The sequence below is a fragment of the Fukomys damarensis genome, unplaced genomic scaffold (genome assembly GCF_012274545.1).
Source record: "Fukomys damarensis isolate Sample0158 unplaced genomic scaffold, DMR_v1.0_HiC HiC_scaffold_73914, whole genome shotgun sequence".
NCBI lineage: Eukaryota > Metazoa > Chordata > Mammalia > Rodentia > Bathyergidae > Fukomys > Fukomys damarensis.
This window is the reverse complement of record NW_022974826.1, coordinates 1-27,176: the sequence shown is the minus strand read 5'-3', so window position 1 is coordinate 27,176 and position 27,176 is coordinate 1. Positions and strand designations below refer to the sequence as shown.

Genomic DNA, 27,176 nt, shown 5'->3' with positions numbered 1-27,176 from the left:
TACATGTGTCTCTTTAGTCCAATAGCTTTTGTTTTAGAAAACTAATAAACTCCAGCCACATGTTGTCTGCAAAGACACAAATCATCTAAAAAACCAAATAGACTGAAAATGAATTTTTTTTTCTTTTATTGAGTTTATTGGTACATTTTAGGGATACAGTACAGTTACATTCATTGTTGGGATCTTGTACCTCTACATGACAAGCCTTGATTCTCATTTTTTCCCCTTACCCCTACCCTCCCTTCACCCCCTCCTCCCCTCCCCATGATGTACTCTTTTTAATATTTTCATTTTCAAAAAAAATGAGAACCAAGACCTGTCATGTAAAGATACAAGATCCCAATAATGAATGTAACTGTACTGTATCCCTAAAATGTACCAATAAACTCAATAAAAGAAAAAAAAACTTCATTTTCAGTCTATTTGGTTTTTTAGATGATTTGTGTCTTTGCAGACAACATGTGGCTGGCGTTTATTCCCTTAATCCAATTTGCCACTTTTTTAACTGAGAAATTAAGGCTGTTAGTCTTTTCAGGGCTTACTGAATTCTGCCACACAATATTGGAGATTTTTCCAATATTGATTGCATTATTTCTTTCTTTTATTTAACTCCTCTTAGTGTCAGATATATTACCGTACTTTCCTTTGGGCTTTTCGTGCTTGAGGCCTCCTGTGCTCCATCTAGATTTCACTGAGGTATTTTCTGCAATGTTGGTTTTATAATTATGAATTTCCTTAGGATTTCTTTGACATCGAAAGTTTTTATTTCTTCACCAGTTAAAATATAGAAGTCTTGAATAACAGTTGTTTTATTTTCTGGTTTGAAAAACGTTGCTCCAAGCTCTCCTGGCCAATAAAGTATGTGATAAGAAATTTGTTATTATTCTGATAGACTTACCTTTTGGTTGCTTGCTGTTTCCTCTAACATCTTTTATATTCTCTACTTGGGCTAAATTTCTGGAATTTTGACTATGATGTGTCATGAAGAAGATTTCTTCTGCTCATGATTATTTGGAATTCTATAAGCCCTACTTATCTAAAATTGAATAATTTTCCTACATTTGGAAATTCTTCTGCTATGATTTCAGCGGATAAGTTCCTAATACATTGAGTCTCTTATAATCTTTCCTTTACTCCAATAATTCTTAGGTTGTTTCTCTTCTGTCACTTAATTTCTGGTAAATTCAGCTTCCATGATATCTTCTTGTTTTTAGTCTATTATTGATATTGATTACCTCAACATGATTTATTATTTAAACCTTTATTTCAAGATCTGACACTTTTTTCTCACACTGGCTGATTCTGTTACCCAGTGAATTTTTTATATCCTGGGTTTCTGCTTAGTTCTTTCATAGTTGTTATTTTGTTATCAAACTTGACATTTATAACTTGTGTAGTCTTGTTTTCTTCAGTCAGATGATTATTTGTGTCCTCTTTAAACTCAATGAAACTTTTATTTTTATTTTTTCTCTTTATTAAGTTTACTGGTACATTTTAAGTATACAGTAAAGTCACATCCATCATTGGGATCTTGTATCTTTATATGACTTATCTTGGTTCTTACTTTTCCCCATTCCCCAGCCCTCCCTTCACCCACTCCACTCTTCCCTGTTTATTAGCATTGCTTCCAAGTTTTCTTTTACACATATTTTTTCTTTTCCCTTTTTATTCCACTATCCCCCACTTCTACTGTTTTAGATTTTTTTCTTCCTATAACACAATATCAATTATAAATTTGTTTCTTATTTACACTTTTAGTTTTTCACAAATCTTTAGTTTTCACAAAAACTATTTTATATTTACATATGTATGAATTATTATTTTTTCTTAAGAGTATGCCTCAATGTGCATCCTCTCAGTTACAACTACAACTAGTTTTTTTGTTTTTTATGGCTGAGTACTACTCTACTTTATAGAAAAACCACATCTTCTTTATCTAGTCTCCAGTTGATGGGCAATTGGACTTTTTCCAATTTTAACTGTTAACAAAATGTGCCTGTCTAAACATGGGTGTGCATATATCATTGCGGGGTGATTATTTAAATTATTTTTGGAAGATACTGAGCAGAGAAATAGCTGAATCAAATGGGACTTCTAATCCTAGTTTTTTTAGCGATCTCCACATTGATTACCTCAGTGGTTGCACCAGTCTACACTTTCATCAACAATGAAGGGTTCCTCTCTTCCCAAAATCCCACCAGCATTTGTTATTAGTTGATTTCTTCATAGCAGCCATTCTTTCTGGGTGAGGTGGAATCTCAGTGTTGCTTTCATCTGCATCTCTCACATGACCGGTGATGTGGAACTTTTTCTCATAAGTTTATTTGCTGCTTTTATGTGTTTGTCTGATAAATGTCTATTAATTTCAGGTGCACATTTTACTTAGGTCTTTATATTTTGGGGTCTGCTTCTTTTTTAGTTCTTTATATATTCTAGATAGTAGACCTTGGTCTGAGGAACAGCTGGCAAAATTTCTTCACACATTGTAGGTGGTCTCTTAGCTCTGTTGGTGATTTTTCATGCAGTTCAGAATCTTTTTAAAAAGATGAGGTCCCAGTTATTAATTCTTTGTGCTAGTTCCCGTGCTACTGAGGATTTGTTCATAAAGTCTTTTCCTAAGCCAATATCTTCAAGAGTTCTACCTAACTTATCTTCCAGCAAGTTTCATGTTTTTGTTTTAATATTTAGACCTTTTATCCCCCTGGGATTAAAGTTTGATTCACTTGGATTTTAGTTTAGTGCATGGTGAAAGATAAGGGTCTCATTTTAATCTTGGGGAAGTTGAAATCCAGTTTTTCCAACATCATTTATTAAAGAGGATATCTTTCCTCCACTGAGGATGGTTGGCCCCTTTGTCAAAGATGAGGTAGCTGACTACATCTGGAGTTATTTCTGCATCTTCTAATCTATTCCACTGATCCTCAGGTATGTTTCTTTGCTATTGTCATGCTGTTTTTATCATAGTGGCTTTGTAGTATGTTTTCAAGATGGGGATTGTGATATCCTCTGCCATGTCTATGCTGTCTAGAATTGCTTTTGCTATTCTGTGTCTCATTGTTCCAAAAGAAACTTTGGATTATTTTCTCTAGCTCTGTGAAATATACTGTTGGGATTTCAAAAAGGATTGCTTTGAATCTGAATAGCAGTTTTGAAAGTATGGCCATTTTCATTATGTTGGTTCTTCCTACCCAGGAACAAGGGAAGTCTTTCCATTATCATATATCTTCTGCAATCTCTTTTTTTCAGAGTGTTGTACTTCTCAATGAAGATGACTTTTGTTTCACTTGTTAGATTTAGTACTAGACATTTCATTTTTTAGATGCTATTGTGAAAGGGATTGTTTCCCTGAATTCACTGTCAGTGAGTCAGTTATGTGTGTACAAGAAAGCCATTATTTTTTCAGTGTTTACCTTGTATCCAGCTACTCTACTGAAACTGTCAATGAAGTTTAGAAATCTTTCGATGGAGTTTTTTGGGTCTTCTATGTAGACTATAATATCACCAGCAAAAAAATGAGAGTTTTACTTCTTCCTTTCCTATTTTTATTGATTTATTTCTTTCTCTTGTCTAATTGCTGTGGATAATATTTCTAAAACTACATTTTACAGGAGTGGTGATAGTGAACAACCTTGTCTTGTTCTGATTTCACCAAAAATTAGTCTCTATATTAGATCATAGATTCTGTAGCCATTTAAGAAGTGACTTTATTCAATTTTTGTTTTTCATTTGTACATGCATGCAATACATAGTTGCCACATTCCTCATACTAGGTAAATCTTGGAAGCACCCTATATGTCCATCAACAGATAAATGGATGAAAACATATAAACTGTTTCAACATGGTGCAGTACTATTCTGCCATAAAGAAAGATAAACTTGTGTCATTTATAGGAAGATGGGTGTAATTTGACACCCTGTTAAGTGAAATAAATAAGAAACAAAGGTTTGAAGATTATATGGTTTCTCTTATAATGGACACACAAAACATAAGTGGATAAATCAGTAGCAAGATAAACTATAGATAAAAAATAAAATATAGATGAAAGGAGCTAGGGAGACAGATCTTTTGCAAATGGTAATGGGAACAGGCCAAAGAGATAGAGAGGGGTCAGACAGAAAGGAAGAGAAAGATACATTTGAAAACTTAATATCCAAATTACTGAAGAAGAAATCTGGTTGATACTTAAATGAATTTTTCTAGCCAAAGCAATAAGTATTTATTTTTATGTTAATTATTTTGTTAGCTCTATGACTTTTATAGATGCCTTCTATTGCTTGGTGACTGCAGATATTCTTTGCTTTAGAAAACACTCTAATCCACTTTTCAACATATTTTTGTGTTTCTTCTCACTGTTTATTTTGTGCATTTTTGGTATTCTTACTTTGTCTTCATGAAAGACAAAATCCCTTCACCCTTCCCGTTTTAGAAAGACTTTGTTTCCATTTTTTTCCTTTTTTGAGCAGATACTTTTAGGAGAATGAGAAAACAAATCACTGATGGGGGCAAAATATGTGCAAATAGTAAAGCTGATAGAGAATTTGTTTCCAGGACCTATAAGAAATTTGACTTCCAGTAGTAATAACTCAATACAGAATAAGCAAAACAACCCACTTAAACAAGATATATCAAAGAAAATTAAGCACATGGAAATATGCTGAACACTATTACGCATTTAAGATTAAAAATTAAGACCATAAAAAGATATCACTACATACCAATTCAGATGGCTAAATTTTAAAGACCTCTTCCACATAAAGTTCTGACAAGGAGAGAGACAACCTACAACTATCATTTATGCTAGCTGGAAAACAAAGATGAACACTTTGGAAAACAGTTTAGCTAATTCCTATAGTAAGCCAAATATTCACTTACCAAGAATCCATGTTTTCTATTCCTAGATATTTACCCAGGTAATGAAAGCTTATGACTAAGAGAAACCTTATCGATTCGCATACATTATATATTATCATGTCAGAAAAGATTCATTCATACTTTCAAGTATCTACAATGAACCAGAATATCTCTAATTGCAAAAGAGATGAAAAGGGTTAAACAAACTATGATATGTCTGTTAAATGGAACACTATTCAGCAATAAAACTGAATGATCTGCTAATATAAGCAGAAATGCTCAGAGACCTCAAAAGCTTTATAAGAAGGACACCAGATTCAAAGGGCAATATACTGTGTGGCTCATATTTATTAATGCAACATTTTGGGAAAGGAAAATTGGGAGGACACAAATGCATCAGAGTTTTCCAGGACATAATGGAAGGAGACAAATTGACTACAAAAGTAAAAGGAAATATTTTAGGGTGATAAACATTGAAAACATTTGACTGTGATGGATCCACGACAGTGGGTACTTGCAGAACACGACAATTCCAACTTGGCTCTCATGCCTTTCTGAAACAAAAACAAAACTATAATAAAGAACTTCAATCTGGTTTCCACATTAACTGGATCTCATTTTTTAGAAATAAAACTGTTCACTGATGATATTTTTAGCTAAACACAGTATCACTTTCTATCCAAAACTCTGAAGTGAAAACATGTAGATTTTGAACCTGAAATATAAAACTAATCCTAAAGACAAAGTTCACAATGCAGCTAACAGATCTGTTATACTGATCAAATAATAAACGTGATAGTGGTAAAACTTCTTTTTGGTCTGAGAAATTATCTGAGCATTAGACATCTTCCTTTCTCATGAATGTGGGGCATTTCCAAATTTCCAAAAGTGCCTTCTTTCTTCTATGTAAAGAAAGCAACCCATTTTTTACAAGTCCTAGTTTTATATACATTGGAAAAAAAAGAAAATTATAGGGTACACTGTGCTTAGTTTTATCCTTATCTTCATGTGAAAAAGAACAGAGTAGTGCTTTTACCACAATTTCCACAAACTCAACCACCTTAGTATTAACGCAAAGGATAGCTGGTTCTTGATTTTTAAAGGTTGAGTATAAATAAAGAGATACAGCCCTAAACTATCTGGAGAGGTGACAGCATCATTCATTCTCAGGATTTATTGCATGTTTCTTATATCAGAACTAGTAGCAGGTTCTCTCCAAAGTTAAATTCTTTTTTTTCTTCATTGAATTTATTGGTACATTTTAGGTATACAGTACAGTTACATTCATCATTGGGATCTTGTACCTTTACATGACAGATCTTGGTTCTCATTTTTTCCCCTTGTCCCCACAGTTAAACTCTTATACCAGAGTTTCTCCATAGAATTATGGATCTCTGAATTTCTGAAAGTGTATATTAAAGGATTTAACATAGGAGTAACCAGTGTATTAAAAATGGCTATGAATTTACCAAAGGGAAAGGTGGAGACAGGTCTGACATACATGAAAATACAGGGAACAAAAGAGGACAACCACAGTGATGTGGGAGCCGCAGGTAGAAAGGGCCTTGGGCCTCCCTTCCTGACTGTGAGTCTTAAGGGAGTTGAGGATGATTCCATAGGAGATGAGGAGGAGGATGAAGACCACCACACACATGGCTCCACCATTGGCCACCACAGTGAGGCCAATCAGGTAGGTGTCAGTGCAGGCAAGCTCCAGAAATGGGTACATGTCACAGATGAAATCATCTATGACATTGGAGCCACAGAAGGGGAGATTATACACAGACACAAGTTGAATCACAGAATGTGTAAAACCTCCAGCCCAGGACACTATCAAAAAAAAGGATGCAAACCCGTCGGTTTATGATGGTCAAGTAGTGCAGAGGCTTACAGATGGCCACATAGCAGTCATAGGCCATTGCCACCAGAAGGACGATCTCAGCACCAGCAAACAGGTGCTCTATAAACAGCTGGCCCATGCAGGCTCGGAAGGAAACAGTCTTTCTATCACTGAGCAGGTCTTTCAGCAACTTAGGTGAAAACACAGTGGAATAAAGAGCATCTAGCAGTGACAGATTGGCAAGGAAGAAGTACATTGTGGAGCCCAAGGAAGGGCTGGCAAAGACAGTCACCACGATGAGCAGGTTGCCCAGCACTGTCACAATGTAGATGAGTAAAAACATGACAAATAATGCTGTTTGTGCACTGGGATCCTGAGTGAGGCCCAGGAGGACAAATTCTGTGACATTGTTAACCTCTCCCATTCAGTCTTCCAGAAGGCTTGCTTCAGAGATGTGAGCTCAGGAGAGCCTGCAGGACCTGCCAGGAAATAGTGACCAGGACTATGACACAGTCTGCCACAGAGGAGTCTTCATCACCATGTATCCCTCAGTGGTGAACACACAGTAAACGTTCAGTGATCATCCATGGAGACCCTCTTCAAATAGCCTGCTAGACCTGTGGCTAATTCCACTTCTCCCTGCATGATTTTACTGGGCTACAAATCAGAAGTTGTTTCTCAGTGGATATTGGGAGAAAAGAAAGATGAAGCCATCATGGACATTCATACATTTCACACTTTCTTTCCAATATGTTACTTGATGACATAGAAATTAGAAAGAACAAAAAAGAGAAACACTTTTGCTTTAAAGAAACATATTCTTTAGCTCTGGAAATGAACACTAAATATATTCACTGACATAGATTCAGTCTTTCACATTGATAGCTTTGGTAGGGAATAATGTTACAAGACAGTCTGTGCCACACCAAAAGTGGTATCTGCCCTAGCAGGCCCCGGTCAGTACCATGATACTGCAGTATGAGGCTTCTGCCACACAAACCCAAAAGGACTTTGAGTCTTTATAATCTCTCATTCAGTACTAACAGCCCAGCTGGGACTGTCCAAAAAAAAACTACAGAATTACTCAACACACTACTCCTTGTAGCAAAAATTATATATGAATATGGTTTTCTGATTTTTTGAGAGCTCTGATTCTTTCCATTTCATCTTTGCTGGTGCCAAATTCCTCACACGTTTATATATACTCTCCTGATTTCAGTAAATTTTTCAAATAACTGAACAGACATAAGACTGTCATTGGCTTCTGCATTAGCATCTAGTACTGCTGTTTTCCAGAACTCCTTGCTGAAACAGGTAGTGGGGGAGAATGAAAAGAAAACCTAAGAAGAATTTTATATATAATGCTTAAGTATTGAGAGTGCTTTGAAATAGAAAATCACTATGTAGACTCCAAAAGTGTAGCCTACTGAAGGGACAAGTCTACACTCATATCACATAGATCTGAGTCATTTTTGAAATGCAATTATAAATGCTGCAGCCTTCACATTGAAAACCACAGGGCAGGACAAGGGAATCTCAGAATCTGTCCAACTCAGTTATGATCAACACGATCAGTACAGCCCTTAAGTCTTTTCATCTTTTGACATTTTCCCCTCTTCACATTTACAAAATATGCAAGTGTTATTACCATTGCCCATTTTCTTACCTCTGTTTTTGTTCTAGAGTCACTAATCATATCTTTTATTCTGGGCACTATTTCTGTAGTAATTGGGGAGATTATTTCTATTCTGATGTTTTCTAGCACCTTTTTCATTCATTTTATTACTTCTCTTATTATTAGTTCAGGGAGTCCAGACAGTTCACTTTCAGGATGTTCCACTTTGCTGTCCCTTGGACTTGCCTTTAGTGAACTGGAATTCTGGGTTTACCTCTTGTGTACGTGCCTTTTCATTTTTTGTTGTTGTTAATGTTTTTGGTTTAATCCCTGGGTTGATACACATATATTGCTTATTGTGGGAATGTTTATTTGTTAGTATACATGTGCCTTTCAGGTATACCTTGTCTTAGGACTTTCAGTCTGTAATGACCTTTACACAATCTCAGTTTTAGTATGCCAGAATGACAACTAAATAGAACAATCACATCTCTTTTGCAAAGTAATACAATCAGCATCAACAATAGCATTGAACACAGCTTAGAAAATAAGAAATTGCACTGACTATACATAGGTAACATTTAACTGCATGAACTAGCCTTGTGCTTATATATGAAAATGGAGAGCCAACCAGAAATGTGTTGGAAAGTAAATAAGCCCTTCAATATATTGAGTTTATTCTCCAGGAAGAAGATTTAGAAGGGCTTTGGGAGGAGGGTAGAAAATAGGAGAGTGAAATGTTAAAAATAGGGCTGGAAAACACAGGAAGATTTTGCAAACTTTGGAAAACTGGTAAGGACAGGAGTAAAAGAGAGGAGAAAGAAACAAAGGAACAAGAAGAGACCAATTTAAGAGAAATGGGGAAACTAGAAACTGTATTCATGCCCCTGTGAAATTAAGAGCAATCAAGAAATAAATAGGACAAAAACAAGAACAAGAAAGGAGAGAAATAAAGAAGAAAGGAAAAGGTAAATAATGTTCCCTTTAAGGCTTCACTCTTCTGTCAACTTTTTCAGTAGAACATGGAAATTTTCCCAAAAATAAATCATATGTTAGGCCATAAAGCATTCTGAAAGAAATACAAAAAATTGAAAAGTAATCCCCTGCATAATATTGGATATAGAGAAATGAAAGTAGGAATCCATGGCAAAAGAAATAAAATCTATGGAAACACATGGAAATTAAATAACACCCTTGAATAATCATTGGATCATAAATAAAATCCAAGAAACATTAAAATTTTCCTTTTAAGACCCAAATATTTTACATTAGGAAATTTTAATAGAGTGAAAACTGTCTGGGGAATATTGCAGCGGACCCTCAAGATATGACTAGCCTGACAGATGAACAACTTGGGTTTGGGTAATGAGGTTAATGAAAGATTCATCTGCCTCTATTTATCTTTAATATGTAGCCAAGTAAACATCCAAATCTTAACTGTATTGACTTACAACCAACTTGAGTTACAACCAGGATCCCTCAGGAGCCAAAGAAGTTTGTAAGTCAAGGGGCCACTGTACCTCATTTGAATTTGTTTCCAATAAACTAAAAAACTAATCAATTAAAATAGTAATAATACAAAAGCTATAGAGTGAATTTGCATATATTTGGAAGGACGGGTTTCTGGTTAGAAGTACCAAGTGAGTTCCTAAGACATGAAATGCTGCCAAAGCTGGAGTAAATTTTCAGCTGGTATCTTTCCTTAATGTATCATGTCTATTAGTCTGCTATTCATACACTAATTAGACTGTAATTAATAGGATTAACTTGACCTTCTTTCTACTTTCTGCTTACAGACTCCTGTCATTAACTGTAACACAAGACTATGCTACTGTTATAAAGCACATTTACTCCTTCTGATTCTGATTGCAAGAGATCTGTTAAATGACCTACAAAAGTTCTGACTAGTCTTCACTAAAAGAGATGTTATAATTCAATTAGCCAACTATATTTGAGTGCACTCTAGTTTCATAAATTGTCTTATATGTTTGTCTGTGCCTCTTCAATTGTTTCTTTGTGTTTGTCCAATTATATTTTTGATAAATGTTATTAAAGGCATGCCTTCCTTTTCTCCTAGGTTGCTAGCTGATCAAAATGATGTCAGAGATTAATGTTCAATGAAATGCATATTGCTGTCCACATTCAATAACTCAAAAAATATATATAAAATTTTTATTGATTACAAATAAGTTGTTAATTGCTACAATCTGGTTTTACATGGTAAAAAAAAATCTCAAGATAATTAAATAAAAACGTGAAAGTTTGGAGAGACTCCTGTTGGTGAATAAGGAAAGAAATGCTCAGAAAAATTTATTCTGGTCTTTGTTCACCAATAGGAGCCCCAGTAATTTTGATAGCCTTATGGGAACAAATACCCACAATAAATATCACTAAATATGTTCTTATAAAATGTTTATGTTGGTTATCATCAGAAGGTTGAGTTCCAAATATATTATTATGATATGTTTATATTGGTCATCATCAAAATATAAAATATAAAAGACAAGGTGTTATTAAAAAAATATTCGGCTGATCCCACCATTTCATCACCCAATCTCATCCACACTGTACAGACAATTATCATTTAATGAACGAGCTTCCTTCCTGAGACTGGGTCATTAACTAAATTGGTCACTAAGTGATGAATTGTATACATTATTTACATTATGACACTTGGAACACAGAAATCATTAGTCAAAACTCTAACTTGATGACTTTGTTCTTATTTGCATAACTCTTACATGCAGTACTGTAATGTAAAATGGAATGTAAAAGTCAGTAGTGCACTGTACAGTACAGTCAGCAAAAATTATAGTACTGTATAAACAAGATGTGCTGTAAAAAAAGGCATTGAGGCTCTGTCGACCATATGTATAGACTGCACAAAAAAAGAGATTGTAAATCTGAGAGATGAGTCATAAAGTCAAAACAGCAGGCCTCAGTCTTAAATCAGAACTGTGGTTAAACAGATAGTTAATCTAAAAATCTCTATATTATACCAAAACTAGTGATGACTTTTTTACCATTGCACAGGAACTGTCCTCTAGTGGTAATTTTTCACTAATAATTTAACAATGTTTGGTCCAGCTCTGACTGGTTACACCTAGGATTTGTGGAGCAACCATCTCATCAAGTAAACAAATGCATTGACCCACAAATATTGCCATAGCACCAGCCAATCCATGATATTTTTTAAAAAATCAAACATAAAGAAAATGAAAGAATAATAAAAAAGAACTCTTTCATGTTACCCACTTCACAGTCAAGCTCCTGTTTCCCATTCACTCACATAATCATCAGAAATGTAAAGTAAACAGTGACAAAGTTCAAGCAGCAGCAATGAAACCTAATCCTCAACTGCAGACTGATCCTCTGGGTGACTGACTGCTCAAGTGCACTCCTACCCCATCTTCCTACAAAATCTCTTGGATGCAGCCTACCAACACATCAAGAAGCACAGAAGGTGAAGGTAAACTGATGAATACCTGTTCAAAAGGTTATAAATAAATATCATTTACAAAATTCAGCCTAAACTTAGAAGTAGAAACTAAAGATCAGCAATATATGGTATTTCCCATGGGTTACAAATTGTAGGACATTACTGAATCTACTCAAAAGCTTCTAGAAACATGATAAAAGAGCTCCCCAAACTTTTTCAATTCATGCTATACATAGGAAATGATAATATCTGTGTATGCACCAGTTTTTAAAAAAAGATGCAAGACTACTCTCAGCTGGAAGCCTAGGGCTGAAAAGAGCTTTGTTTTTTCCACAACAGATAGGAATTGTGGACTAAAGAGTCAACTTAATGAAAGTCCTAGTGTAAAATTGCTGATAAGCACTTAAGTCATTACAAATTCAATGGCAAAATTTTAAAACTCAAGAACTAAATTCCCAAACATTACTTTGGTCTTTTTTTGTCAATGTTCAGGACAGAGGTGGTCTCTGTTACTTAACATTCTTCCTTGGTATCAAACCGTGGTCACACATAACAGTGATTCCAGGGATAACCTCTTTAGCCAGCAGGACTGGGTCAAGGCAAACTCCACTCAGGGCCAGAGTCATACCACTGACTTGTTAGGCTACAACCTTGGCTGTGTCTTTCTTTTCAATGGAGGGTTTAATTCACAAATTTGGAGCCTTGTAAACATTAGACTGCTGTTCAATCCATTGGGAGGTGGATTCATTCCAATTTTATGGTTCAAAAGCAGTAATAATATAGTGTTTGGAAAAAATAGAAGCAATTATTAATTTCTTGCTACTGTTGTAAGTAACAGATCAGCCACCTTGCTGTGACCTCTGAAGGATTAAGGAAATGGGTTATTTTGTGCTCAGATGATTATACCACATTTTAAGACTTCTAGCTTTTTAATAAATGTGCTGATACTTTCAATTCATTTAATTTCAGTAATCGGTCAAAAACAGAAAATAAATAAATAATGAGTTGCATTCTAACACATTTTTAAACCCTCACTCCAGATATTAAAACATCTTGTGTCTCTGTCACCCTGACGAGCTGGTTCCTATTCCCAATACCTGGGCCAACCATGGATAACAAGATGAAGAGGCTAAGCTGGTGAGGTCAGCTTGGAGCCCATCAACAGGAGGACAATAACCCTTGAAGGTTCACTATAATGAAAATATTCCCTGTGGTTTCTTCATGGCACAGTAGGAAGACACAGTGACTGAGACCAGGATCAGTTTCTCTACAGAAGTCAGAAAATGTAGCTTCACAATAAACACCTTCCTTTTTTGTCTACAAGATACTACCCACTTTCTCAATTGGAGACATCGCTTTTTTCATGAACTTTCTTTTAGAAGGTTTTTGAGTCACTTCTTAGGAAACACCATGCTCCCTCTTCTGTGCTACTTTGTACTTCAGAACAAATTTTTTATTCACAAAGACTACTAAGGAAGGGCTCACCAGAGTTGTCACACTATACACAACAATGAAGAAGATCCACATGCCATATACCACAAAATGATCAAAGGGAGATGACAGACTGAATGAATGCATCCTGAAGGAGAGTGCAAATGATTCTAAAGGCTGTGGCTAAAATCCTGCAGGGTGGGTCCTCCAAGACAGCAGCTCAGAGCTGTGTCTGTAGCTATGGCGGAGCAGGAGCCCAGAGACAGGAAGGCCAGTGAAACTCACAGCCACCAGAGGCCTCTGACATTCTAATAGTCCTAAAAATCTATGTCGGTCAGTGGAAGATCTCACATAATAGAAATTATTCATTTTGGACAATTATTAAACCTGAGGAAATTTAACTTAATAAATGATCACATGTGGCTTCTTTAGAAGAAGAAACTCTCTTCATGGAGCACAAATAATACAATTCCTGTTGCTTCACATTATTTTCTAGTCCAGAGCTTCTTCATGGCATTTTTCATTTCTGTGTTTCTCAGAGTATAGATGAGGGGGTTCAGCATCGGAGTGATTACAGCATAAAACACAACTAAATACTTATCAGTGGGCAAGGTAGAGGGAGGTCTCACAAAGAGAGCAATGCAAGGAACAAAGAAGAGGACCACCACAGTGATGTGGGAGGAACAGGTGGATAAGACCTTGCGCCTCCCCGTCCAACTCAGGTTCCTCAGGGAGTACAGAATGACTCCATAGGACATGAACAGGAGAGTAAGGATGACCACGCAGATCGCCCCATCATTGGCCACCACTGTGAGGCCAATAAAGTAGGTGTCCATGCAGGCGAGTTTCAGTAAGGGGTACATGTCACAGATGAAGTGGTCGATGACATTGGGGCCACAGAAGGGTAGATTATAAACAAACAGAATATGCAACAGAGCGTGCACAAAACCCCCAACCCAGGCCAAAACCAGCAATTGAACACACACCCGTCGGTTCATGATGGTCAGATAATGAAGGGGTTTACAGATGGCCACATAGCGGTCATAGGCCATCACTACCAGGAGGAAAACATCAGAACCACCAAATATGTGTTCTAAAAACAGTTGAGTCATACATGCTTTGAAAGAAATGGTTTTCTTGACATGGAGTAGGTCTATCAGCAAATTTGGAGTAGATGCACTAGAATAACCAAGATCCATAAATGATAAGTAGCCAAGAAAGAAGTACATTGGAGAGTCCAAGGCTGGGCTGAGCACCACAGTCACCATAATGAGTAGGTTGCCTGCCATTGTCACCATGTAGATCAATAAGAACACAGCAAATAATATTTTCTGGCCCTGGAGGCTCTGAGTGAGCCCCAGGAGCACGAACTCAGTGACATTGTTCCTTTGTTCCATGTGTCCTTCTGTGTGTCCTCCTGTAACTTCTCAGAACAAAATTACCTGCAAAAAATTATTACTAGTAAGTTTAGGAAATTTTAGGATACTTATTCATTCTTTAAATATGCATTCTGCTCCTAAACTGTCCTTTTCATAAAGATTCAGATTTTTTATTCTCACTGAGTTAATTGGTATATTTTAGGTATACAGTACAGTTACATTCTTCATTGGGCTCTTGTACCTTTACGTGATGGGTCTTTGTTCTCATAAGGATCCAGATTTGATGAAGCATGAAGCCTAACATGAAGGATCTTGCAGGATAACCATGAAGGAAAGAAAGAATCAGGATCCTGTGAGCAAAGCACTGTCTGTGAAAGAAAAGTAAGTCTCCCACACTAACTTGTGTCTGGAAGATAATGGAAATGCTCACTGTGCTAACACCTCAAAGAAAAAACAAAGATGGATTAAATATTTAATGTAACACAACTGCAAGACTATTGTATATTTTAACTACTCATGAACAAAGTAAATGTAATTTTTCTACATTCTTGGCACAGAAGAAACTTCTCAGCTAATAGAAATCTCAGGATGACACATGGACATTTTCTAAATATATTAAGAATATACAAAAGAATACAGAAATAAAAATAGAAAAGCAGTTTAGAGTTTAGGAGAGGAGAGGAAAAGAGAGGAGAGAAAAGGGAAAGGAAGGAGATCAGGGCAGTGAGAGGGATGATGAAAGAGACAGGAACGTTGCACACAGAGGAGGAAAACTACTGCAAGTGGAGTCATCTCACTGTACAATATTCTCTTTTAAATAATTGTAGTAATGTCTGTTGCTTTCTAAATCTCTACTAACATTTTCTTCAATGTGATTTATTGTTATTGCCCTGCCTCCTCTTCACAGACCTGGAATATCTGTGTTTTGAGCTTTGGCCCCAGTCTATGCTTGTGCTGTTTATTCCACCATCATTTTCACGTCCAATACTCCTCTTCCAGTCACCCTCCATTTCCTACATGATTATTTTCCTTCCTAAGGTGCAGCCTTCTGTTAGTATATTCACACAGTATGCCTTTATGCTTAAAAATTCTATTGTTGACCGCACTTCCCTTTCTAGCAATCAGCCAAACACAGTTCTTTGTTTGTGATATACAAACTCTGGTCGTGTAAGTCCAAAGCCAGTTTGAGTTCTCCTCTTCCTTGACACAGCATTCGTTTGAATTAACCCAGGAGCTGGCTGACTCGAGCGCAGATTACATTATGTTCTGTAGAGTCTCTCTTTAACTTCTACAGATGCCAAATCCTACTTTCATTTTTAACGTTTGAAACGATGCTCAGAAGACAGCTCTGTTGACAATATCAAGAAACTGACAGAAGCCTGCCACCAAGTCTCCAAACGGTTACACGTGCAATTAGTTTGAAAGAATTCTGATTATTAGAGGAGGAAGATTGATTCTACATTTTTATAATATTGCAAAACGTAAGAGGAATGTTCAATATTGTAACCAATATACAAAGCTCTTAGCAATAACAAGGGACCCCACAACCTAAAGAATAAAATTATATAAAACTTTTAAAAGAGGGTATCTATGCCACCAATGTACATAGTGCAAAGCCTCCCTGAGAATCATACATGTACATGACTTCCTGAGTTACCTGCAGGACAGAGTCATTTGCTCCCCATTCCACATTTTCATGCTTCTCCTTGGTCCTAACCAATAACAGCTTCATGCTCCAATGCGTCTCTCCATACACAGAAAGCAAAATAACTCAGGAACCATAGCTTCACCCTGGGATGTTTCTGATGACCAGTTCTATCCATGCTTCCAGGAAGGTTGACTCATCAGACATCTTTTATAAATTACTTTTGAAACAGTTTCAATTTTTTAAACTAATATCACCAATGTCCTATAACCTCCAGAAATCTAAGTCTGTTATACAGAGACCCAGACTTTCATTTTAGGCAAAATTAGTCCTTAAAACTAACAAATATAAAATAAGCATTTTGAGATTTTTAAGGTGAGTTTTGTGTGAGAAGGAATCATTAATAGCTGAACATATATTTTGAATTTTTATTTTAAAAAACGATCTGGGCTTCTGAGTATTTGCATTTTCCAGTAGGTACAGTGAGCTGACTTCATACAACATGGTTGAGTGTAGAATTAATTAAAGACTGAAGAAAAATTGAATCCCTATTCTATCATGCCTTCAGTATATCTTGTTTACTGCTAAGAAAACTTTTGTGTAAATACTAGTATAGGTAAACATTCCTTGATATAAGGACAGAGACTTTGGCCATTTTATTTGTATTTCAAACATTGCATATTATTGACTCATTCAGTTGCTTTATCTCAATGGGAGATGTTTTCTTAATTAAACCCAATGAGACCTAAGCAGGATTCTGGGGATGGAAATTCACTGAGATGTTAGAAGAATAAAAGTGATCTAGAATACCATTCCCACAGATATGTCCTCTGGGGGAATTATCATAATTGAACAACTTGAAGTCACATCATCAACAGGGAAAAATCCAGTCTGGGCAGCAGTGAAAGGTATAAAACTCTCTTGTTAAAATCCTTTCATGGACCAGCAATATAGCTCAGGGGAACTGCACCTGCATGGCAAGTGCTACATCCTCAATTTGATCCCTGGTACTTGAAAATAGTATTTTTTATTGGTTTAAGGAAGAAAAATAATGTGTATGGATATAAACAAAATATGCAAATGTTACCATTGCCCATTTTCTTACCTTTGGTCTTGACTATTTCATTCCTATGAAGTTTTTAGTAATTAACTCAATCTTCTCATGAATTATTGGTCATGTTAGGTACTTCATTTCACCTCGACTCAGCCTTGTTAGTTAGTGGGCTTCCAGTAGCTTATGTATTCCTTAGAAAAAAATACATATGTATGAATTCTGCATTCTTTTGTGACTGTGGGATATTAAGGTCTCCCACTAGTATTATATTAGTGCTTACTAAGATTGTCATCTCTCCCTCTTGGATTGCTTCCTTTAAAAGAATGTACTGACTTTCTTTGTTTCTCTCAATTAGTTGTGGTATGAAATTCACTTTAACACCAAATAGGATAGCCATCCCTGCTCTTTTCCATGTGCTTGTCACATAGAGTACTACTTTCCATTCTTTTACTTTCTCTATGAATTTCTTTTTGAATTAACTGTGCTCTTGGTGTGCAGCATTTTGTTGGATCTTGCTTCTTGATCCATTCTGCCAATCTACTTGATTGATGAATTGAAGCCATTAACATTGATGATTATAACAGAAACATAGTTACTTATCCTTGTCATGACATTTTCCTGTTTGGAGCTCTTTTGTTTTTTAATTTTTTCCCTTTTCCATTGAATTTCTTGCCTTGCCTGATAGCTTCATTCTGTTGGGTTTCACGCTGTTGTGATCAGCATTGTCTTTTTTGGGATATTATTTAGAATATTTTGGAGTCCTGGTTTGATGTGCTTGAGGTTCCTTGTCATGAAAGTATGTTCTCCATTGATTTTGAAAGACAGTTTTGCAGGGTACACCACTCTGGGTTGAGGTTATTTTCTTTAAGGGATTGAAATACTTCATTCCAGATTCTTCTTTCCTTGAGGGTTTGTGTAGAGAAATCTGCTGTGATTCTGATCAGCTTTCCTTGGTATGTGATTTGTTTCTTTTCTCTGTTTCTAATATTTCTTCTTGGTTTCTGGAATCTTGGCTACTATATGCCTCAATGTTGATTTTTTTTTTATAATGGCTAGTTGAAGTTCTATTTTCCTCAATTATCTGTATGTCAAATTCTTTTCCCCGGATGGGATGTTTTCCACCATTACTTCTATGAACCATTTTTTATGGCATTTTCACAATCTCTTGCTTTTTCTTTGCATAGCAGCTGCTGAATTGACTTCTCGTGGCCCCTTGCATTTTTAACAAATCACTCTTCCCATGGTCACTAAGTGAAATCCTGTCTTCTACCTCTAATATTTTCTCCTCACATTGGCTCACTCTGCTCTGTATACTTTCAGTGGAATTCTTAATCTCCTGGATATGTGTTTCAATGTGTTCCATGCTTTTTATTTATTTCCTGTACTGGGAATTCATCATTTCCATCATGTTGCTTTTTTTTTTCCTAGTAACATAAAATGAACTCATGATCTTATGCTTGCCAGGCAAGAATGGCACCACTGAGCTAACTCCCCAGCTCCATCATATCCCTTAGATCCTCTGCTTTTTCTTTCTGTTTCTGTTCTAGAGTCACTAATCATGTCTTTCATTCTGGCCACTATCTCTGTAGAAATTTGGGAGATTATTTCTCTTTTGTTTTTTTTCTACAGTCTTATTCCTTCATTTTGTTACTTCTCTTGTTACTACTTCTGGGAGTCCTGGTAGTTGGTTTTGGGATGTTCCACTTTCTTGTCCCCTGGATTTGCCTTTGGTGAGCTGGAATTCTGGGTTTACCTCTTATTTAGTTGCCTTCGCATTTTTCTTTCTTTTTTTTGTCATTAATGTTTTTGCCTTAATTCCTAAGTTGATACTCAGGTGTTGCTTATCATGAGTATCTTCATTAATAGTATTTAAAACTCTTGGGGAATGATTACTTGTCACACAAGTCTCCCAGATATACCTGGTCTTAGGACTTTCAGTCTGTAATGACCCTTTGGCAATCTCAGCTTTAGTATATCAGAAAGACAACTAACTAGAACAATCACACTGTTTTGGCAAAGTAATACAATCAGCATCAGCAATAGTATCAGACTCAGCTTAGAAAATAAGAAATTGTGCTAACTATAAATCAGGAACATTTAACTGCATGAACTAGCTTTGTGCTTATATATGAAAATGAAGGACCAACCAGAAATGTGTTTGCAGTAAATAAGCCCTTCAATATAGTGAATTTGTCCTCCAGGAAGATTTAGAAGGACTTTAGGAGGAGGGTACAAAAACAGGAGAGAGAAAGTTTAGAAATAGAGCCAGAGGAAACAGAAAGATTTACAAACTTTGGAAAACAGGTGAGGATGGAGGAAAAGAGAGGAGAAAGGAACAAAAACAAAAAGAGAACAATCTAAGATAAATGGGAAAACTAGAAACTGTATTCATGCTCCTGTGAAATTAAGAACAATCAAGAAATAAATAGGATAGAACAGGAACAAGAAAGGAGAGAAACGAAGATGAAAGCAAAAGGAAAAATGTCCCCTTTAAGACATCTCTACTTTCTCTGGTACACAATGTGGGCAGCAATTTGCAGATCTGAGCTAATTACTCTCAGTGAACTTGCCCCAGTCCACCAAGAATTAAACTGGTTTCTGGCTATAAAGCCAGATTTCAACTTCCTGACTGCCTGTGGTTTTGAATTCTGCTGCGTGGCTCTACAGCAGGTTTGAGCTGCCCATCTGCTGCACCAAGTCTGGGTTACGTTAGGAGATGCTGATCCCACCAACTCTTCAAGTGCTGTATTCCACTGTGTCTTTATTGCAGTTGATCTCTTCACCCTCCCAGTGGGCTTCAATTTTCAACAATGAGCGCTCTCCCTGCTGCTCAACAGTGTGATATATTCTTAAGTACATAACAGTAACTTTTCTGGTCCCAGGAACCTCAGCTGCAAGGAAGGTAGTCCTGGAGATGCCGGACATTGGTCCTCACCCTGTCAAATTTTTTATTCTTGATGCAATTCTTTCTCTCAAGTAGTAGTGAGATATCAACTAGTACAAACTGGAGGAGTTGTCCCTGGACATGTGAACTCTGGTTGAACCTGTGCATATTCGTTACTCAGTGTTATGAGGAAGACTTAGTAACATGAGCTTAAAGATAACCTCCCAGATTCATGCATGCAAGATCATAGATGTTTTCTGTCCTTGGTAGAAGATTTCTTGCTGTTCTCATAGAACTCTGTTAATACTTTAGAAATATACTATTCTCACATGTAAGGAATGCACACTCCTTGTTTCTACATGCTTAAAAGCTGCCTGAGAAAAATAAGATCTATCTTAGCTCCTTGAAGCTCTGAACCTCTGTGCCTCGCTCTTTGTGTCTTTCTTTTCTAAGTAAGTCCCTCTACCTTCAGGACTCCCGAAAATTACCATTATGGAATTCAATATGGAAATTCTTCAAAAAATTGATAAGAGAATCTGGCTCAAAGATTTATATGGAAACAAACAAACAAAAAAAAGCAATAAGAACCAGAAAAAAAATTTTAAAAAAAAAAAGTTGACTATCTCACAGTACTGGATTTCCACATACAATATGAACTGCAATATCAAAGAATGGATGTACAGGGAGATCAATGACATAGAAGTTATACAAGTAGGTCCAAACACTGGATGACTTTTTACCAAAGTACTTAGGCAATTCAATAAGAAATAATAGTCTTACCAAAAAAGAAAGTGCTGGGGTAATTCAATAACATTTTTCAAAGTGCACTTTGATCAATACCTCATATAATAAACATGAGTTAAACCAAAATAAGTTGTAGACCTACATGTGATCCATAAAACCATAAAAGATTGAAAGAGCAACTTTAGAGATAATTTTTGTGACATTGGGCTGCACAGATTTCTTAAACATGCCAATAAAACCAGGACTGATGATGCAATCAAATCCTCAATTGTACTTCATAAAAACTGAAAATTCTGCTGTTCAAATAATTTAAAGAGAAAAAATGGTAAGTCATAGACAGATGATTAAAAAGCAGATAAGGTTTCATTTACCTGTAAGTAAAAATATTGTATAAATCACATAATTTCAAACAGAGCAATTGTTACAATACATATTGAAAAAGAATAGGCAAAGAAAACATACTCAAGATTATTCACTATCTCTCTAAGTATTTGTGAAGCATTCGCCAGAATAGACAAAACATGGGGCAACAAAACACGTTGCTATCTATATCTCAAACTTTGTAAATCTTATGGATTATGTATATCTGACAATAAGAAAATAAACTAGAATTTGGTGACAAAAAATATAACTGAATTTTTCCTGAATATTTACCAGTTTAGCAATTCATGTAAATTTGAAACACGATATCTCTCAATCTCTACTTGACTTTATTCTACAAATTTTAAAAGCTTCACAGAAATGTTCAATTGATTTGAGAAGTAATATTTCAATAGTATTGTTAGTACTGTTTTCTATTTTTTCAATTTTTTCAGCTCTTTTGAGATATCATTGCCAGAAGAGAATCATATGCACTTAAGTCATAGAACTTAATGTTTTGATAAATGTATATCATCACCAAACTTAAGCTCATTAATTCCTCCATCTCACAGAAAAATCAATATTTTTCTTCCATGATTTTATTATGTGGTTAAAATATTTAATCTTCTTAGCATATTTCAAGTAAACAGTGTGGTTCTTTTAGCAAGGATCAGGTATACAATATAATCATCTTTATTGTAACATCCATGCTGTACACTAGAATGCATAAATCTTTTCCCTTCTGTATCCAAATTTTCCAGCCTGTACCAATAACTACAAAAGACCAAGGCTAATTTATACTCTTTTTTATTTCTTTTATTGTCCATGCTCTGTTAACCTTTATACTGCTCTTTACTTCAATGAGATTGACTATTTTGTATTCTACATGTGACAATACATTGAATTTCTGTGTCTGACTTCTATGACTTATCATAATATCCTCCATGTTTAATTATGTTATAATAAAGGACAGTTTATCCTTCTTATTTACTGGAGCAGCAAGATGAAAACAAAAATGGCACTTGATGAGAAACCAAGCAGTTATAAGATAGAGATCACCAAAGCTCCTGCCATGGTTTTAAAAGAGATTTTGTGTCACAATGCAATGTGGACCATAAAGGATGTTGCAGAAGGCTGTTACAGTACAGCCAGAAGTACAGTGGTGACACTAGACAGTTGGGCATGCCAGGAACCTAGAACGTTCTGCAATAAAAACCTGCAGGCTATGTGTAGAGCCAGCCTAAGAGAGAGGCCATGAGGGTGGCAATCAGCAAGGACACAAGAGCAGAGCAGCCCAAGCCCTATAAAGATCACTTCTCACCAACATTTGCCCAAGAGGCTAGATTTGGAGATGCCGAACTTAACATTCATCCCACTGATTCTTGTTCTGCTCTGGCATTTTCCCTTTTATCTTGCCTATTCCTATGTTTGGGCGTGGGAGTGGTGGCTCTGGGACACTGTAACATTGTATGTTCGAAGTATTAAATTTCTCTTGGATTTTTATAAGGGCTCATATCTAACAGTTTGCCTTGAGTTTCAGAAGAGGTTTGAACTTGGACTTTCTGGCAGTGCTGAAACTCTTGACTTGCAACTCTTAGAAATGAACTAAATACACTTATAAAGATGAACATACACCTTGTGGAGATTGGAACAAAATGTTTAAAACTACAATGTCCTCCCAAAAACTTTACGTGCTCAGAGTTGTGGCCAGGTCAGACTGAGTGGTCCACTGGGTGTAACCTGGATGAGTGTGGATTGTTCTTTACCCCTTCCTTCCCTCATGCTGCTTCTTGCCGGCCACGGATTTAGAAACCTACTTCATCCAGGCCCTTTCACCGTGCCTTTTCTGCCTGGAGTTAGTTAACCGTGAAAGGAATGCCTGAAAATCATAAGTTAATTAAATCTCTATTTTCAGCATTGTGAATGTTAGTGATTCTGTCCAAGTGACAACGAAGTTGCCTACTGCGATCTGACACCATAAGGACGGATGCTGGCCAGAGATGAGGCATACTCCAGCTTTGGCAGTGTTTTAGTTCTTCGAAACTCACACGTCAATTCTAATAGGAAACCAGTCCTTCCAATTACATGCAGATTCACTCTATAGCTTTTTCATATTATCACTATTTTAATAGATTCATTTGTTACAGTTTGTGAAACAAGTTCAAATGAAGAATTCTCCCCCAGAAAACTTTCATCTAATGAAAAATCCCTAACATATAAAGACCTGAGTCTTAACAACCAAAGTTTTATGTTTCTCTGATTTTGTTTATGACTCAATGATTATTCGAGGTAATACTATTCAATCTCCATGTGTTTCCACAGTTTTTGTAATTTCTTTTGCCCTTGGTTCCTACTTTAATTTCTCTATACCCTATATTATTCAGGGGATTATTTTTCAAGTTTTTATATTTCTTTCAGCATGCCTTATAGCCTAACATGTGTTCTCTTTGGGGGGTGCTTTTTGTTACCATGTGTTCCTGTGTTTCCATGGTTTTTGTAAATAGAAATTAAGGCATTAATTAATTCTTATACTTTGTAAAACATATACAAACACCTTCTGCAGATACAAAATGAAAAGGAAAAAGAGATAAAGAAATAATCATAAAAGCACACAAATCTAAAGGGCCTTCATTAGGAGAAACTTGGAGCTGGTTCCCTCTGCAGGCACAGCTCTGTTACGTTTCAGCTATGTCAGAGCCCGTTAGGAGGTGGATGTTTTTGTTTCTCTCCTGTGGCTTGACATTTCCATTGTTTCAGAGGTTGGGAGGGCAGAGTGACACGGGTGAAGCACCTGGGTGTCCATGTATCTCTGGGTCTGGGGCTTCTTTGATCCCTGCCCCCTCTCCTCCGGGATGATCCTGCAGATGTTCACTTCCACTCTCTCCACACTGCTCCAAGAGAGACACCATGCGACTCTCACCACTCTGCTGCTACACTATGATGCACTGCTCATTCTTTAGTCCCTGTCCACACCTCTCCTACTTTCTCCAAAGGACTCACAAATCCAGTGGTGTCGAGAGCTCAGTGGGGAGCTGTTGGACCTCAGGAGCATCTAAGTCAATAGCTCCTCTCCTACCTTCTTCAAAGGACTCACAAATCCAGTGGTGTCGAGAGCTCAATGGGGAGCTGTTGGACCTCAGGAGCATCTAGGAGTCAATAGCAGGGAGTTGACATGGGCCACTAACTCAGCAGACTTTAGTGGACCACAGAAAGGATGCAAGGAGTCTGGATTTTGTGACATCTGGAAAGTGGGAGAAGGGATAAAGTAGCTCACAGGCTCAGAGCTTGGGGACAGTTGTATGACCGTTGTGTTGTGCCCACTGTGGTGATGCTGCACTGACTCATTTCTACCACCACCAGATCACACTGGTCCCAGCCACTTTATGCCTCTCCCTGTTTCACGGCATTTTCCTTCACACCATGCTCTTGGTTTGGGGTTTTTTTTATAGAGCATGCCTTGCTTGGTGTTCTAAGTTGAGGGACTCTATTCTGTGAATATCTCACTGTCTGGGCTCTCTCTCAGTGTGAAGACAGCTAAGACAAGTGGGCATATGTGAGTGACTGCTTGGCTGAGTGCAAAGTTCAGCAGCCCAGCTGCTGCCACTGAGCTTGACCTCATCCCCCAAGGTTGGGGCTCCCCCAAGATGGTACTGTCCTCAAGCTGCAATCAGTGCTGGCATTGGCAGATGCCCAACTAAGGCCTTCTGTCATGATGTGCTGGGCCCATCCCTCAGGAGAGTAGACACTCTTCCAGGATGGCATACACCAGAACTGAGCTACAATCAGAGCTGTCTGACTTCCCTGCCACCTGACTTCACAGATAGACCCTGCATGCATCAGTACAGCTGACAGTGCTGTACTCTGCCTTATGCTTCAGACGCAGATGTTCCCTAAGACAGCATTTTCACTGGAGTTGACCTGGAAGCAAGACTGGATCCTGAGCCACAGTTCAGTCCAGTGCCTGAGTAAACAGCTGGGGCAACTCTTCTGCGTGTGGCTTCTTCCCTTGGGGGCAGATCTACTCCCCCAGTGTGGCTTCTGCACCAGACTTGAGTGGTGAACAGTATCAGGACCCAGGGCCATTCCTACTTTGCTCTTGAAGCACGGCTGGTAAGAGAATCATGCAGTGGGGTTCTCTAACACATGGTTTCCCAATATTAAGGTATTTTATTCATCCTCCTTCTCTTTTGATTGTTTTTCTATGAATCTCCTGTCTTCATTAATTTCATCTTTTATACTTCTCTTTATGATTAATATTAAAAATAAAATATTCAGCCCATATAACTATTACATGGTAAGTAATATGAAGAATTATATATTTATAGTATGTCACAAATGCAAAAATATATAGTTCAAGTTGAATGCAATGTATTAATAATTTTTAAAGGATAAAAGAAAACACATATTTTTCTTATAATATTATTTCAATATCTGTCACCAAAACTATTAATCTTTAAAAAGAATAACTTTATGTTAAAAACATAAAGCAATCTTTCCTGAAGTAAAAATAGTATAGTATTAAAGTAATCATTATGACATATAATATACTCAACAGTACCATTTTATGCTAAAATTACATATTTTTCTAACAAATTCAATGAATCTTTATTTTTTCAGTACCAGGGATAGAACTCAGGACCTAGTGCTTGCAAGGCAGGTGCTGTACCACTGAGCTAAATCCCCAGCCTTATGAATTTTTAAATGTATGTTTATTGTTAGAAAAATTCACACAATAAACTTTTTCTGTTGTACACAGTTACTGAATCTATATAAAAATTCAAAATAATGAAGAAAAGCACTCCAAAATGCTCCTGAAGAAGCAATCAGTCATGGATATATAAGACACATTTCTCTGCCACCACATGTTTATTTTCTAGTCCAGAGCTTCTTCATGGCACTTTTCATCTCTGTGTTTCTCAGAGTATAGATGAGAGGGTTCAACATCGGGGTCACAACAGTGTAAAACACAGTCAAGGATTTATCAATTGGCAAAGTAGAGGGAGATCTCACATACATAAAAATACAAGGAGCAAAGAAGAGGACCACCATGGTGATGTGGGAGCCACAGGTGGACAAGGCCTTGCACCTCCCTTCCTGGCTCAGGTTCTTCAGGGAGTGCAGAATGACCCTGTAGGAGATGAGCAAAAGTGAAAACATGGCCACGCAGATCACCTCATCATTGGCCACCACTGTGAGGCCAATAAAGTAGGTGTCCATGCAGGCGAGTTTCAGTAAGGGGTACATGTCACAGAGGAAGTGATCAATGACATTGGGGCCGCAGAAGGGAAGGTTGTAAACACAAAGAATGTGAACCACAGCATGCACAAAACCCCCAACCCAGGCCAGCAGCAATAGGAGAGCACACATTCGTTGGTTCATGAAGGTCAGGTAATGCAGGGGTTTGCAGATGGCCACATAGTGGTCATAGGCCATGGCAACCAGGAGTAAAATCTCAGAACCACCAAAGAAGTGTTCTAAAGAAAGCTGAGTCATACAAGCTCTGAAGGAAATGGTTTTCTCCACGTGGAGTAGGTCTTTCATCGTATGTGGGGTGACTGTTAGAATAAATGGCATCCATAAATGATTAAGTGGCCAAGAAAGAAGTACATTGGAGAACCCAAGGCTGGGCTGAGCACCACAGTCACGACAATGAGTAGGTTGCCTGCCATGGTCACCGCGTAGACCAGCAAGAACACAGCAAATAATATTTTCTGACTCTGTAGGCTCTGAGTGAGCCCCAGGAGCATGAACTCAGTGACGCTGCTCTTTTGTTCCATACGTCTTTCTGTGTGTCCATGTATCACAGCTGAGAGCAAAATTACCCAAGAAGGAGAGGATCAAAAATGAAAAATTAAAGACATATAGGGAACGGGCAGATTATGAAATGTAAGTGGCCATGCTACAACAAGCTTTTCAATTTGAGATAATAAAAT

The 27,176-nt window shown here is 36.9% G+C and overlaps 2 protein-coding genes and 1 pseudogene across 2 annotated transcripts; all 3 read right to left on the bottom strand.

The window, feature by feature from the left end:
* Positions 1-5,310: 5,310 nt before the first annotated feature.
* On the bottom strand, positions 5,311-7,116 carry LOC104861136 (annotated as a pseudogene).
* A 6,546-nt stretch (positions 7,117-13,662) lies between these two features.
* On the bottom strand, positions 13,663-14,580 carry LOC104861135 (olfactory receptor 4A15). Its single transcript, XM_010622452.2, has one exon. The coding sequence runs from the start codon at positions 14,572-14,574 to the stop codon at positions 13,663-13,665; it is 912 nt and encodes a 303-aa protein (XP_010620754.1). The 5' UTR covers positions 14,575-14,580.
* Positions 14,581-26,109: 11,529 nt separating this feature from the next.
* LOC104861134 (olfactory receptor 4A47-like) lies at positions 26,110-27,020 on the bottom strand. Its single transcript, XM_010622450.1, is given in 3 exon segments — positions 26,110-26,803; positions 26,805-26,827; positions 26,829-27,020. Coding segments are annotated over 3 exon segments (909 nt in total).
* Between the last annotated feature and the right edge of the window lie 156 nt (positions 27,021-27,176).

What these genes read in the sequence shown, in the direction of transcription:
- LOC104861135 (XM_010622452.2), bottom strand. Translation starts at nt 14,574, where the DNA reads ATGGAACAAAGGAACAATGTCACTGAGTTCGTGCTCCTGGGGCTCACT.